This window comes from Mizuhopecten yessoensis, unplaced genomic scaffold (assembly GCF_002113885.1).
Source record: "Mizuhopecten yessoensis strain PY_sf001 unplaced genomic scaffold, ASM211388v2 scaffold9025, whole genome shotgun sequence".
In the NCBI taxonomy this organism is placed as follows: Eukaryota; Metazoa; Mollusca; class Bivalvia; order Pectinida; family Pectinidae; genus Mizuhopecten; species Mizuhopecten yessoensis.
Genome location: NW_018407841.1, coordinates 182271 through 195600, shown reverse-complemented (window position 1 = coordinate 195600; position 13330 = coordinate 182271). Strand labels below are relative to the sequence as shown.

The following is a 13330-nucleotide window of genomic DNA, read 5'->3' as shown; positions in this document are numbered from 1 at the left end:
GACACTGCGGACATGAATTTATTGGTTTCTCCATACCGTCAAATTAAATACATGGTTATAGGGTAGGGATCTCAATTCATTTCAGTACCAAAGGGTGAGGCGGAACCTTTGCTATATTTCTAGTAGCATCTCTTCATGACCATTACTGAATTTGTCTGTTCAATCCTAGCAATTTGTAAACGGCTATATGTTATCATGTTATGAACGAAGGAGTAAATCGATGATGTCATTTTACTTTGCAAACTTTGTCAGATTCAATCCCAGGAACATTGAGGCCAGGATTCTAGGCCTTCCAGTTCTTTAGATAAGGATGTTTTCGACGACATTTTTGACCCCTGTGACTTTTAAAGTGGGTAAGGTCATTTTACCTTTGCAAAATGTGTTAGTCTCTAACCAGGCCGATATCTTGATTCTAGGCATTTTCAGTGTTCTGTAGATTAAGTTGTTTAAAGTTTTGGACATTTCTGACCCTGACACCTTCAGAGTTGGCCATGGTCATTTTCATTCGAAAAGTCTATAAGGCCCCAACCCGTGAAGACACCACCCAGACATCATGATTCTAGGCCTTTTGGTTTTTCAGAAAAAGTTTTTGATATATTTGAAACATTTGACCTTTTCAGAGGAAAGTACTAGTACTAGCCAAATATTTAGACTTTCAGTCTCTTGGTTCTTCAGGAAAAGTCGTTTAATGGAAATGTTGAGGACGGACGGACGCAATCAGCTATCGGGCCAAGTGAGCGCAACATTTGGCAAGTTGATGCAGAGATGAATAAACGAATTTAACATACCATATAGGACTCACCAGTGGTATTAATATCAAAGATTGACATTCCATGTCTAAAGTTTTCCGATATGAAAAACGTGACTCAACACGTGTATACTACAATGTCAATACACGATGACAACGTAGTAGATCAGGGCCCAGATGCTCAAAAGGTGATCAGGCGAATTACTGAAAACAACAGTTTTCAACCTCTGTAAATTTGGTCAATAAACAAGTTTTCTTGCATTTATTTTTACTATATTAACATATTTGCAATCTGGAAATGGTTGCATTTTGAGATACACAATAAAACACTAAACTTTAATCACTGATTAAGCTAATCACCTTTTGAACAACTGAGCCCAGATCGTTAACCGAAACGGACAAAATATACAACGTAAACACCAGACATAAACCATAGCGTTACTATACAACCATAATATAAACCATAGAGTTACTATACAACGACAACATAAACCAAAGCGTTACTATACAACGACAACATAAACCAAAGCGTTACTATAGAACGACAACATAAACCATAACGATACTATACAACGACAACATAAACCAATGAGTTACTATACAACGACAACATAACCATAAACCATAGCGTTACTATACAACCATAATATAAACCATAGAGTTACTATACAAAGACAACATAAACATAAACCATAGCGTTACTATACAACGACAATATAAACATAAACCGTAGCGTTACTATACAACGACAACATAAACATAAACCATAGCGTTACGATACAACGACAACATAAACCATAGCGTTATTATACAACGACAACATAAACATAAACCATAGCGTTATTAAACAACGACAACATAAACATAAACCATAGAGTTACTAAACAACGACAAGGTACCTCATCGTCAACAAACTGAAACAGCAAACTAAGGGAGAATCAGTGCATAGGTTGAATATTATAACACGTACAAGATGGCGGCGATCTGTCCAGCATTGTGGCCGAAACGTAAACATTGGAGTTGTCGTTCTCAAGTTGAACGTTCTGTATCCGGATGTTGGACACGTTTGCATTGAGTGCAAATATGTTGTGCGCCCCTTGTCGAATCTGTAGGTCTGTATAGGGTTTGTATGCACCTGTGGTTTTGGAGAGAAAAAAGAGAGAGAAAAACTTAAACATACTGTCGCCATTTTATTTTTTGTTTTCGTTCATTTTGATATTATTCTTTAATGTTTCGATAAGCCGCTTTATAGCAAGGAAGATTTTCTGAATTGAATATCATTATATTTCATGGAATCTTATCTTTCATAGGATAAACGTGGGGTTTTTTTGGGGTTTTTTTAAACATTGTATGACATGAATATATATATATATATATATACATACAATGTACATGGGCATCTAGAATCGCCTTTAAATAATACTGTTCAAAATGTTCGATCAAGTATCAGTATTCGTCATACATATATATTAACAAATATTAAGAAGTATGACATTGAACCGAATTTTACTTTGTACAAAGGAATCTAACCGGGAACAGGATATACCATAACTTAGACAACAGAGGTAGTTCCTACCTGGGAATCTGACCTTGAACTGGAGGCTGGCCTGGTTGGAGTAACACGCGGTGACGTCAAACACAGACATATCCGGATGACCCTTGTCAAAGTCTAGGAAGTTGTATGTTATCGTGAAGTCTGGAAGTGCCTCTCCAAACTACAATATCAATAACATTACAGTGTTTGATGCAATATTTTAGGATATATTTATATTAACAAAATATACAAATCCTACTTTTTTATACCTAGGATGCTTTTGGATTTTTCTTCATTTCCTGTTTTATTACAAAAGCAATTACATGTACATAACTCACATCCAGACCTTATATACAAATTCAAAATTGTACATAATAAACTTTTGTCGAATATCTGTTTCAGTGAGAATCGTAATGCTTCCAAAACATTAATACGTGTACAAGAACACAATCTATCTATGGACTGCTACCTATAGATTATTTGTACATCACATGTATATTCTTACCAGATAATTGTCTCTTTTTAAATTCATCCCAAACAGAGAAAATAAAAGCTATACCTACCGACACAACATTGACCAGTAGCATGTAGGGAATGTCATGAGGGTCGGTATCTCCATCGTCGGGATGTTCTGTATACACATCCTGTAATAACAACACGACATATTGTCTTAAGGGATGCTTCGGGATGATAACCATTAAAGGTTAAAGATCCATCATGATCATACTCGGTCATATCTATCTACTTTAAATTTAATTTTAAAAAATAAAAATATAATATGATGATATATACTCACCGACAGAAAGTAATATTCAAACGTAGCATTGGTTTTCTGTCCAGCATAAAGGTAGTCGGTACGGAATGTTGAGAACACATTACATACAACTCCACGGGCTTTTCTCTGTGGATATCATAGATATATCATATATAACACTCCAATTTTCTCTCTGGTAATCAAAAATATATTATCCATATCACTCGGATCTTCTCTTTGGTAATCATAAATATATCATATATAACACTCGGATCTTCTCTTTGGTAATCATAAATGTATCATATAAAACACTCGGATCTTCTCTTTGGTAATCCTAAATGTATCATATAAAACACTCGGATCTTCTCTTTGGTAATCATAAATGTATCATATAAAACACTCGGATCTTCTCTGTGGTAATCATAAATATATCATATATAACACTCAGATCTTCTCTGTGGTAATCATAAATATATCATCTATAATACTCAGAAATTTCTCTGTGGTAATCATAAATATATCATATATAACACTCGGATCCTCTCTGCGGTAATCATAAATATATCATATATAACACTCGGATCGTCTCTGTGGTAATCATAATTATATCATATATAACACTCGGATCTTCTCTGTGGTAATTATAAATGTACTACATCAAACTCCATCGACCTTTCTCTGTTGATATCAAAATTAATTTACATCAATCACCAAAAGCATAACCCTGGGCTTTTTGGTTATTTAGAACGATTTGTTTAAAGGTTTTTAATTCTTTGACCCAAATACCTTGAAAGTGGGTCAAGGTTATTATTTTGAACAAATTTGGTAGCACTTTATATTCAAGCATGCCAATTGCGAAATATCATCACCCTGTGATAATTGGTAATTATTATTATTTGGGCCAAGTGAGCTAAAAGAAAACAATAATGGAACATATTAATATATCAACCAGTGAAATCGTGTAGGACAGACAGGTTCATTTAAAAAAAATGAAGATTACAAAAACTTACCATACCAACATAGGTATATGAATTATCCAGATAGAAGAGCTGCATCGGATTTTTCATGTGTACTACATAACTATTATTTGCAGAAAACGAACCCTGGGCTTCAAAAGAGTCAAAGGATGTGTTGCCAATTGGTAGGATTGTACAGTTTCCGGTCACCTGATCCCGGATGTACCTGAGGCCTGTATAAATGATGATGCAAAGATAAAAGACACTTTTGTGGTGTTATTTAATAGATTTATGGTATGAGATGGAAAATGGTAACGACTGTTATCATCATCGTCGTTCTAATTTTACTTCTTCATACATAATGTGTGGATACTTTTGTAATACATCGTAAGTCGTCGGCTAGTTATATTTTTGTTTTATTTTTTGTCAATATATAGTTGTAATGAGGTTCAATAACTAGTACGGTACGTACACTGTCACCTTCCTCAGACAAAATTTAAGAACGATTTGTCTGATAAAGATAACAGAGTACGTATACACACCGAGCTAGTTAGCATTAGTCACAAATAAGCACATGCGTGGTTGTGTTATGTGACTTTTTCTACATACCTGTTGGATGTGGGTTACCATCAAAGAGAGAAATAATTGTTGCGTACCTAGATCATGCTCTGTTAAATCTACAACATTTGCTTTACAAGCACACCGTCCACAAATGTTACTTCATGCTACAAAAGCATACGGAAGCTTTATATTTGTGTAAACACTAATAACTTTTTTACCCTCTTTATAAAGAAAAAATGAATTTTAAATGAGTGTTAATATGAAACGTGAGGGAAATAAACGTTGTGTTTACAGGATCTGGCCTGATCTTCATGTGTTGCTGTTGTGTACTTGTATGCATAATAAAGGTATATGATGTTGTTTCAGGGGTGTCACTCTACGTACCCGTGTTGAAATCATGGACTTCTGACAGTGGGTTCAAGGTATAGGTAGGCGGTATCGGGCTCAAATTTTTATAGTCATAACGAACTAATTTGTAATCATCGTCATACCACACCTAGTGAGTAACAAAGAAAAAATACACATATTATGTTTAATAGCTTAAAAGAAAAAGTTTAAAATAATCGCCATATCACACCTGGTGAGTAACGAAGACAAAATACACAACTTATGTTTAATAGTTAAGGCGAAAGAGTTTATAATCATCGTCATATCACACCTGGTGAGTAACAAAGACAAAATACACAACTTATGTTTAATAGTTAAGGAGAACAAGTTTATAAATATCGTCATACCACACCTGGTGAATAACAAAGACAAAATACACAACTTATGTTTAATAGTTAAGGAGAACAAGTTTATAAATATCGTCATACCACACCTGGTGATTAACAAAGACAAAATACACAACTTATGTTTAATAGTTAAGGAAAACAAGTTTATAAGCATCGCCATATCACACCTGGTGATTAACAAAGAAAAAATACACAACTTATGTTTAATAGCTGAAAAGAAAGGTTTAAAATCATCGCCATATCACACCTGGTGAGTAACGAAGACAAAATACACAACTTATGTTTAATAGTTAAGGCGAAAGAGTTTATAATAATCTTCATATCACACCTGGTGAGTAACGAAGACAAAATAAAGAACTTATGTTTAATATTTAAGGAAAACAAGTTTATAAGCATCGTCATACCAAAACTGGTGAATAACAAAGACAAAATACACAACTTATGCTAAATAGTTAAGGAGAACAAGTTTATAAATATCGTCATACCACACCTGGTGATTAACAAAGAAAAAATACACAACTTATGTTTAATAGTTAAGGAGAACGAGTTTCTAATCATCGTCATACCACACCTGGTGATTAACGAAGCAAAAAACACATATTATGTTTTATAGCTGAAGAGAAAGGTTTAAAATCATCGCCATATCACACCTGGTGAGTAACGAAGACAAAATAAAGAACTTATGTTTAATAGTAAAGAAAAACAAGTTTATAAGCATCGTCATACCACACCTGGTGAATAACAAAGACAAAATACACAACTTATGTTTCATAGTTAAGGAGAACAAGTTTATAAATATCGTCATACCACACCTGGTGATTAACAAAGACAAAATACACAACTTATGTTTAATAGTTAAGGAGAAAGAGTTTAAAATCATCGCCATATCACACCTGGTGAGTAACGAAGACAAAATAAAGAACTTATGTTTAATAGTTAAGAAAAACAAGTTTATAAGCATCGTCATACCATACCTGGTGAATAACAAAACCAAAATACACAACTCATGTTTAATAGTTAAGGAGAACAAGTTTATAAATATCGTCATACCACTCCTGGTGATTAACGAAGCAAAAATACATATCTTATGTTTAATAGATGAAGAGAAAAGTTTAAAATCATCACCATACCACACCTGGTGAGAAACGAAGACAAAATAAAGAACTTATGTTTAATAGTTAAGAAAAACAAGTTTATAAGCATCGTCATAGCATACCTGGTGAATAACAAAACCAAAATACACAACTCATGTTTAATAGTTAAGGAGAACGAGTTTCTAATCATCGTCATACCACACCTGGTGATTAACGAAGCAAAAATACATATCTTATGTTTAATAGCTGAAGAGAAAAGTTTAAAATCATCGCCATACCACACCTGGTGAGTAACGAAGACAAAATAAAGAACTTCTGTTTAATAGTTAAGGAGAAAGAGTTTATAAATATCGTCATACCACACCTGGTTATAAACAAAGAAAACTACACAATTTATGTCCTTGTAGTTAAGGTGAAAGGGTTAATAAGTATCGTCATTCTATGGATTAGAATCAAAGGTAACGCGAAAATATATTGTACCAGGGGTTTATCCTGAATTCAAACAAAAAAGAATGAATGAACTAATATACTGACAAGAACATTTGAACATATTACGCACCAGACAAGAAATAAACTTTCATTAAGCGTGAAATCCTTAAAAAACAATTGCTTCTAATATTTTTTTTCGAATATCGTTTGTAAATCGCATAATACGATCATAATTGAAGGCCGCCAATAGTGCTTAAAAATAAGACAATGTCCAAATGTTACAAACCCAAAACGAATCGTTCTACTCTACTACTTTGTGTTTGTTGTAAATCTTGAACACACCATACTTCTCTAAAATTATAAACTAGATTAAAAAAAGGTTTTGCACCTTATTCAGTGTGGGTTTAGAAGAAAAAAAACCAGACCTGTGAATCCCAGCTTGCTTATTTAATTTACAAATGACAAATATTTAAAACTTAATAACTAGTAACAGATGCGTTTGATTGCAATATAAGGTATATATCAACCTCTGTTTATTATAAATCATAGTAGGTAAAACGAAACCAATGATATAGAGTTTCTTCACATAACGGACTCAAACTTTTCAATCTATTTAGATAAAATGGATCCAAGAGAGAGGAAGTAGAACCATTTAGTTTAGGTAGGCCCCCAACCCAACCACTAGGTAGTACTCAATATCTGTCAGCTCATCAACTTTCCTCCTCCTATCTGTGATTATAGGTCCGGTCTGATAAACCCTTGTAGGTTCCCAATATTCCAATATCTGTCAGTTCAATAAACCGATTTATTCTCATATTTCTCGTGTAACAATTCAAAATGCATAATCTATTGAAAAAGATAAGTATGAGGAAGATCTAGATCTGAAATTTCCAAAAAAGTAAACACAAACCATTTCTACACTACATCTGATGTGCATATCTTACATTTACTGGTATAACAATGTACAATCCAAACTGAAAAATCTAAACTTATTCTGATTCATTTGTTTTCGCCTTATAGCGGGTACATTTTTAGGAATAGCGTATTTTAATTTTTGTTCACCAAATATAGAGTGCCTTTTATCACATTTGGAAATACGCTTTATTGTTATTCTGTAATAAATTTTATAAATTTATTCCAAAAAGAGTGATGTTTGGTTATGATTAATTTTCAAATTGTATAACGAAACAGAAACCTACTTACGAGAATTAAATAAACATGATAATCAACCATCACAAAATTGGAGATCTTTTCTCTCCCAACACGTTCATATATTATATCTAGAAAGTCCTATTTTCTCTTTGGAATACAATACTCTTGTTTCCGACCGGGGAAACAATTGCCAAGAACCATGTCGTCGCATTGGAGTATGACGTCACAATGGAGTATGACGTCACAATGGAGTATGACGTCACAAATCACTGTTACTTGACGCGATAATTAGATAACTGGTCAATGAAATAACGTCCAGGGTGTTAACCACTAGCGGGTAACCAAAACTACTTACCAACTCCTAGCAGGTTTATCCAACGACTCGGGAGTGAGGAAACCCATTGGTTTTTTATGGGAGAACTAAGTATCCTTACTCCGATCATTCTCGTGAAACATTTCACATCACAACATTAAGGTGCGGTGCTTTCAAATGCTTTGACGTTTGGAACATTTTATAGTTTTACGAGAGCGCTTTGCGCCGATCCTTTTCATATCAAAGGTTCATTATATCATTTTACAAACGTTTCCGAAGTATTTTGTGATATGAAAAGATGTCTAAATAACGCGTACTCTCACAATCAACTCGTTCCAAAGAATACCCTGTTTTGAAACGGGGAATCATGTAAAGAGAACTGCTTACGTCTGTTGAGACGATGCTATCCTGTACGGAGGTGATGATCTCAGAACGGTAGTGGTACTTGGTAGATAGTTGAGGAATGGGTTTCGTGCTCACTCGCCCAAAACAAATGACGCCGGGCGGGGTCTGTAAAAGACAAGAGTTCTTTCAACGAATGTTTCTTAACAATTTGTTTTCTGTCACAGATTGTTAAAGACTCACAATCAAAATGGTTTCGTTAAAGAAATACACGATTTTTATAAAGGTGTTGTTCAATCATTCGTATCTTATATTAAAATTCGTTCTAAATATTACGGAAATAGCAATATGTGTATCAAAATACATAACATCGTCGAATATCTGTCTTATTGTTGAAATAAAATATCACTCGCAAGTGTTCGTAACAAAATTGCAACATGAAGTTGTTTTGAATACCGACATACTTTCTTATGCATTCACTTACACGAGTTTTGATTGATTTATGCAAGTAAATATTTAAAAATGATATTGTTCCATACCTCATTGTGAATGTATGAACATTTTGATTTGTTCAGTATTAACTTTCTCGAGGGAAACGTTGTCGATACGTACCTCAAATATGACATCGTCTTCCATGATCTCAGGACGGAAGTCAAAATATTCGTACGTGTGGTTAAACTGGACCGCCTGACCAGTAGATAGTGTCTGAATACCGGCAGTTACAGCTCTGACGGGGATTTGAGGAAATGCTACAGGATCACTCCATGTCGACGCTGTCCATAGGCAAAAAAAGTTGAAGAAACAAGCAACACCAAACATTGTATATGTATTTAGATAAAACTATTTGAATCAGATATACAAAAGCTGTTGTCAACTTCAGTTATTTATTTACAAGAAGGAATGTGACAGTCATATCAAGGCCTGGTGGTAACATTCAACATGTGGAACGTACTCTCAATAAGTTGGTTAAACAGCTCATGTTTACTGTTATTTCATGGTTGGTGTTTTATAAAACATACACCAATGTCATATTTAATTACCATATATCAACAAACACGGAAATAAAACGGGTAAAGAAAGGGAAAAAAAGCGGCGGGGACAAGTCAATGCATTAGTCAGGTAAAGAATGGAAAAGCAATGCGCAAAAAAGTGGGTTTAATTTTTTTTAATTTAACAGCTGTTAAATTGATTGTATATGCACACACAAGATACAGCTATACTTTATTTAATGACAAAAAAGTTACCTGTAAAGTAGTAATCTAGAACGAAGGTGGAGTTAAGTTTCGGCCACTGAAGACATGTCTGCCAGTGGTCAGTTGTTATACCCCGCACCATGGCTTGACCCTTGTATACCTGTCAAAACAAACCCGCAAAAAGTTAGATATGATATCACATTGACCATGATACACAGAACCTAACCACTGTATTGGTCTACGTATACATACCCACAAATCTACCACATACCCACAAATCTACCACATACCCACAAATCTACCACGTAGCCACAAATCTACCACATACCCACAAATCTGCCACATAGCCATAGTGTTACCATATCTACCACATACCCTCGAATCTACTGACATGGACATACTATAGATACCCCCACCCACACCCTTCCCCACCCCCACACGCACATACAGATTAGCCCCTCATCCCTCAAAAACACTTGATAAGCCCCCCCCCCCTTCCTTCATACTTGATTAAACCTCATACGCATACTCGTAATAACACTTAATTAGCCCTCCAAAGCACACTCAAGAAACACTTGATTAGCCCTCCTACGCACAAGGCAAAGGCACAAAGCATTTGATTATACCTCATACGCAAGCTCACGGATCAACTGGACTTGCCTTTATACCCATAACGTCCTTCTAATCTACTAGGTTGCTTAAATGGTGACTATGTTCGGTAAAATATATGCATCTGACCGCTGGATTGAAAAACATGCAAGGCGGCCTTTGTGGTGTCTATGTATGCATACCCACCTGACCGCTTGATTTAAGGAAATGTAACGCTGCATTCGTCGTCACTATGTGCGGTATTCCTTTAATCATATCATCTCCAAACAGCATGGTATTGATGTCTGACGACAGATTGCCAATCTGGCATTTATTATCTGAAACCAAGTGTTTCTTAAAGTTTAAAAAGAAACAGAAGAACAAGCTTGGTAATGTAAAAAGATTTCAGTGGAAGGTAACAAACACATTTTATTAATTTTATTAATTATTTATTTGTTGTTTTCTTATTTAAAAATAAAAACAATGAATAAATCTATCACCATGATAAATAGAAGAATGTAATTTTGACAACGATGGCAGCTCAAGCTTTATCTCCAGAAAGCCACTTCCTGTTTGATTTGTTGATATATAAAACTATATTAAACTTAACATTTGTTTGCAAAGACTCTTGATGATTTGGGTATATATCTATACTTTGTCGATATCTCATTTAAAGATACTTTGTAGTATTGATTTCAGCAGTCATAGTATGTAGGTGACAGTTTCCGTAGTGATATTAACAGGTATAGTTTTCCTACCAAATATGAAGGTTAATGTTTTTGATTATCTCATGAATATGCCTTGTTGTCGCTGCCTGCGTCCTCGGTGTGAGGACGTAATATTACTTGGATTTGACCTAGATTTAAATGGCGGGTTTCATCGATAAAGAAGAAGACGCTTATCCTTTTGGAACACCTGGTCGCATTCTCCTTTATTTTCTCAGTGGTCACCATTCATATTTTAACCTAGTTTTATCGATTTAAGGTAGGAATTATGGTTTTGTGTTCCATTTTTCATCAAAACATGAGGTCCTGTGTTAACAATACATGACTTAATCAAGGCTTTTTTCTCTTCATAGTTTGTTACAATATTACTAGAATATACATTTAACAAAGAACATCTTATAATTGGAGGAGTCAAACAAATGAATTATTTATAAGTTTGACATAACAAAATAGCTCACTGTTTTCGAAGAAAAAAATCCGAAAAGCTTAACAAATACCTTTAACGTAGAAAAGCTGATTGTTTGCGTAGTCAAACAGAAGTGTAGTGATATCCCCGTCTCGAATGAGTTTCACTGTAGCTCTTTTATCTAAAGTACTGAAATACTCCTCAGCCGTCACCGTGAATCCCTTGTCTTGGATGTTAGCCTCTACACGTGTTTGAAATTCTGAGGGCAACGTTGGTAATTGGGGATCTGCAATAACATGATATGGTATCGTAACTGGTGTTTTCTATCTTAAAACACTTTGTGAAGAAATATTTTAATTTAATAATAAAAAAAAAACATTTTAATTATTTAAGCAAATCAAAATTCATAGATTACCTCCCTTTACCATGTCGATCAACGTAGACGACTTACTGACAAATCATTCATTTCGAGAGATTTAAGTTGATGAAGACATTAGCTCATACTTTTGTCTTGTTTGTTGCCACCCTTCAGGTTCTAACTTTGAGGACGTGACATAACTTGGATCGGTGTGGTCGTTGAAGCAAAGACACTGACTCTTTCGGAACACCTGGTCTTATACTCTTTGTACTTTTCTGGGGTATTCATGTAAACCTCGTATATCGTTCATTACTTAACATTGAACATGGACAATCTGAGTCAGCGCTTTTTATAAAAATAAAATATTATATGGATTATCCTCATAGACATGAAAGAAACCAAACGTTTCAAAAGATCTGGTCGTAGATTTTTTTATCTTATCTATTTGTTTGACGCTTCAGTCATGCCAGAGTATTATACCGTTACGAAAAGATAAATTATAGGCAGGACTTGCGGTAGTTCCTCTTCTAAAAACATATTTTACCAGAGGTTTTGAATCCCTGAATTCCAAAACAAACTATGTCTATTGTTTTGAGGGTGTTCTCCGTTGTTTGATAAGTGAAACTGAAACTTAGACGACATTATAGCTTCTTGGTACTGCAGTCCAGGAAGCAGTATACGAACTGGTTCGCTCCTCAAAAGAGGCGTAAACACAGACATGCACAGGGGTAATGTAGAGAAACCATTTCAGTATTTGCTTCCTCTCTGAACTCCAAACCATACATACTATTAATATCAGGGATAAAATGCGATATTAAAGAACATACCAGTACCACAATATGAGCACTAAGTGTTGGAGATTGTAATTCATATAAACACAAATATGTCAACGAAAAGATAATTTCATGGAATTTCTTCTTATTACATCGGTTAGCAGTATATGTTACCTGTATTATGAATATTCTTAGATTTAAACGTGAGCTGTAATAAAGGTAGATTTTAAGGAAACTCACCATTTGGTCCTGGAGTGACGTTTGGGGTTGGAAAACATTGAGATGTAACATGCCGCATCATACCACAGAAACATATCAACACTAGGACCTGTAAAAGGAAAATTATAACATACACATTTATTACAGAATTACCTTCATCAACATAGAACCTGTCTTTTGCGACAGCGTAAATTAACGCCGAATAATTGCATTGTTCTTTTTCATCCTTGAGAGAGAGCTTGTTTTTGATTCTACGTTTGTTCTGATTCTTGGGTTTGAAAAACTTAGCTAATTTTTAAACCTCTTAATTTCCAAAAATGTTATTTGATTTCTTAACTTGCTAAATTCCAAGGGTCAACTGAAAGACTTGATTCTAGTTGTCATTTTTATTGTGTTGATTATTGGCACTGACCAACTCTGCAGATGAACTGTATATACGATGTTAATACTC

At 34.4% G+C, this 13330-nt stretch overlaps 1 protein-coding gene across 1 annotated transcript in view; it reads right to left on the bottom strand.

Moving 5' to 3' along the window:
* The window catches only part of LOC110457136, a 38676-nt gene that overhangs the window by 23090 nt on the left and 2256 nt on the right, over positions 1-13330 (bottom strand). The window contains exons 2-13 of the mRNA XM_021508247.1: positions 12901-12988; positions 11621-11815; positions 10606-10736; positions 9862-9970; positions 9230-9390; positions 8663-8785; positions 4938-5049; positions 4047-4225; positions 3079-3183; positions 2846-2926; positions 2325-2463; positions 1719-1883 (exon numbers count right to left, since the gene is read on the bottom strand). Coding sequence (XP_021363922.1) covers positions 1719-1883; positions 2325-2463; positions 2846-2926; positions 3079-3183; positions 4047-4225; positions 4938-5049; positions 8663-8785; positions 9230-9390; positions 9862-9970; positions 10606-10736; positions 11621-11815; positions 12901-12988 — 1588 coding nt within the window. The remainder of the gene's footprint in view (positions 1-1718; positions 1884-2324; positions 2464-2845; positions 2927-3078; positions 3184-4046; positions 4226-4937; positions 5050-8662; positions 8786-9229; positions 9391-9861; positions 9971-10605; positions 10737-11620; positions 11816-12900; positions 12989-13330) is intronic.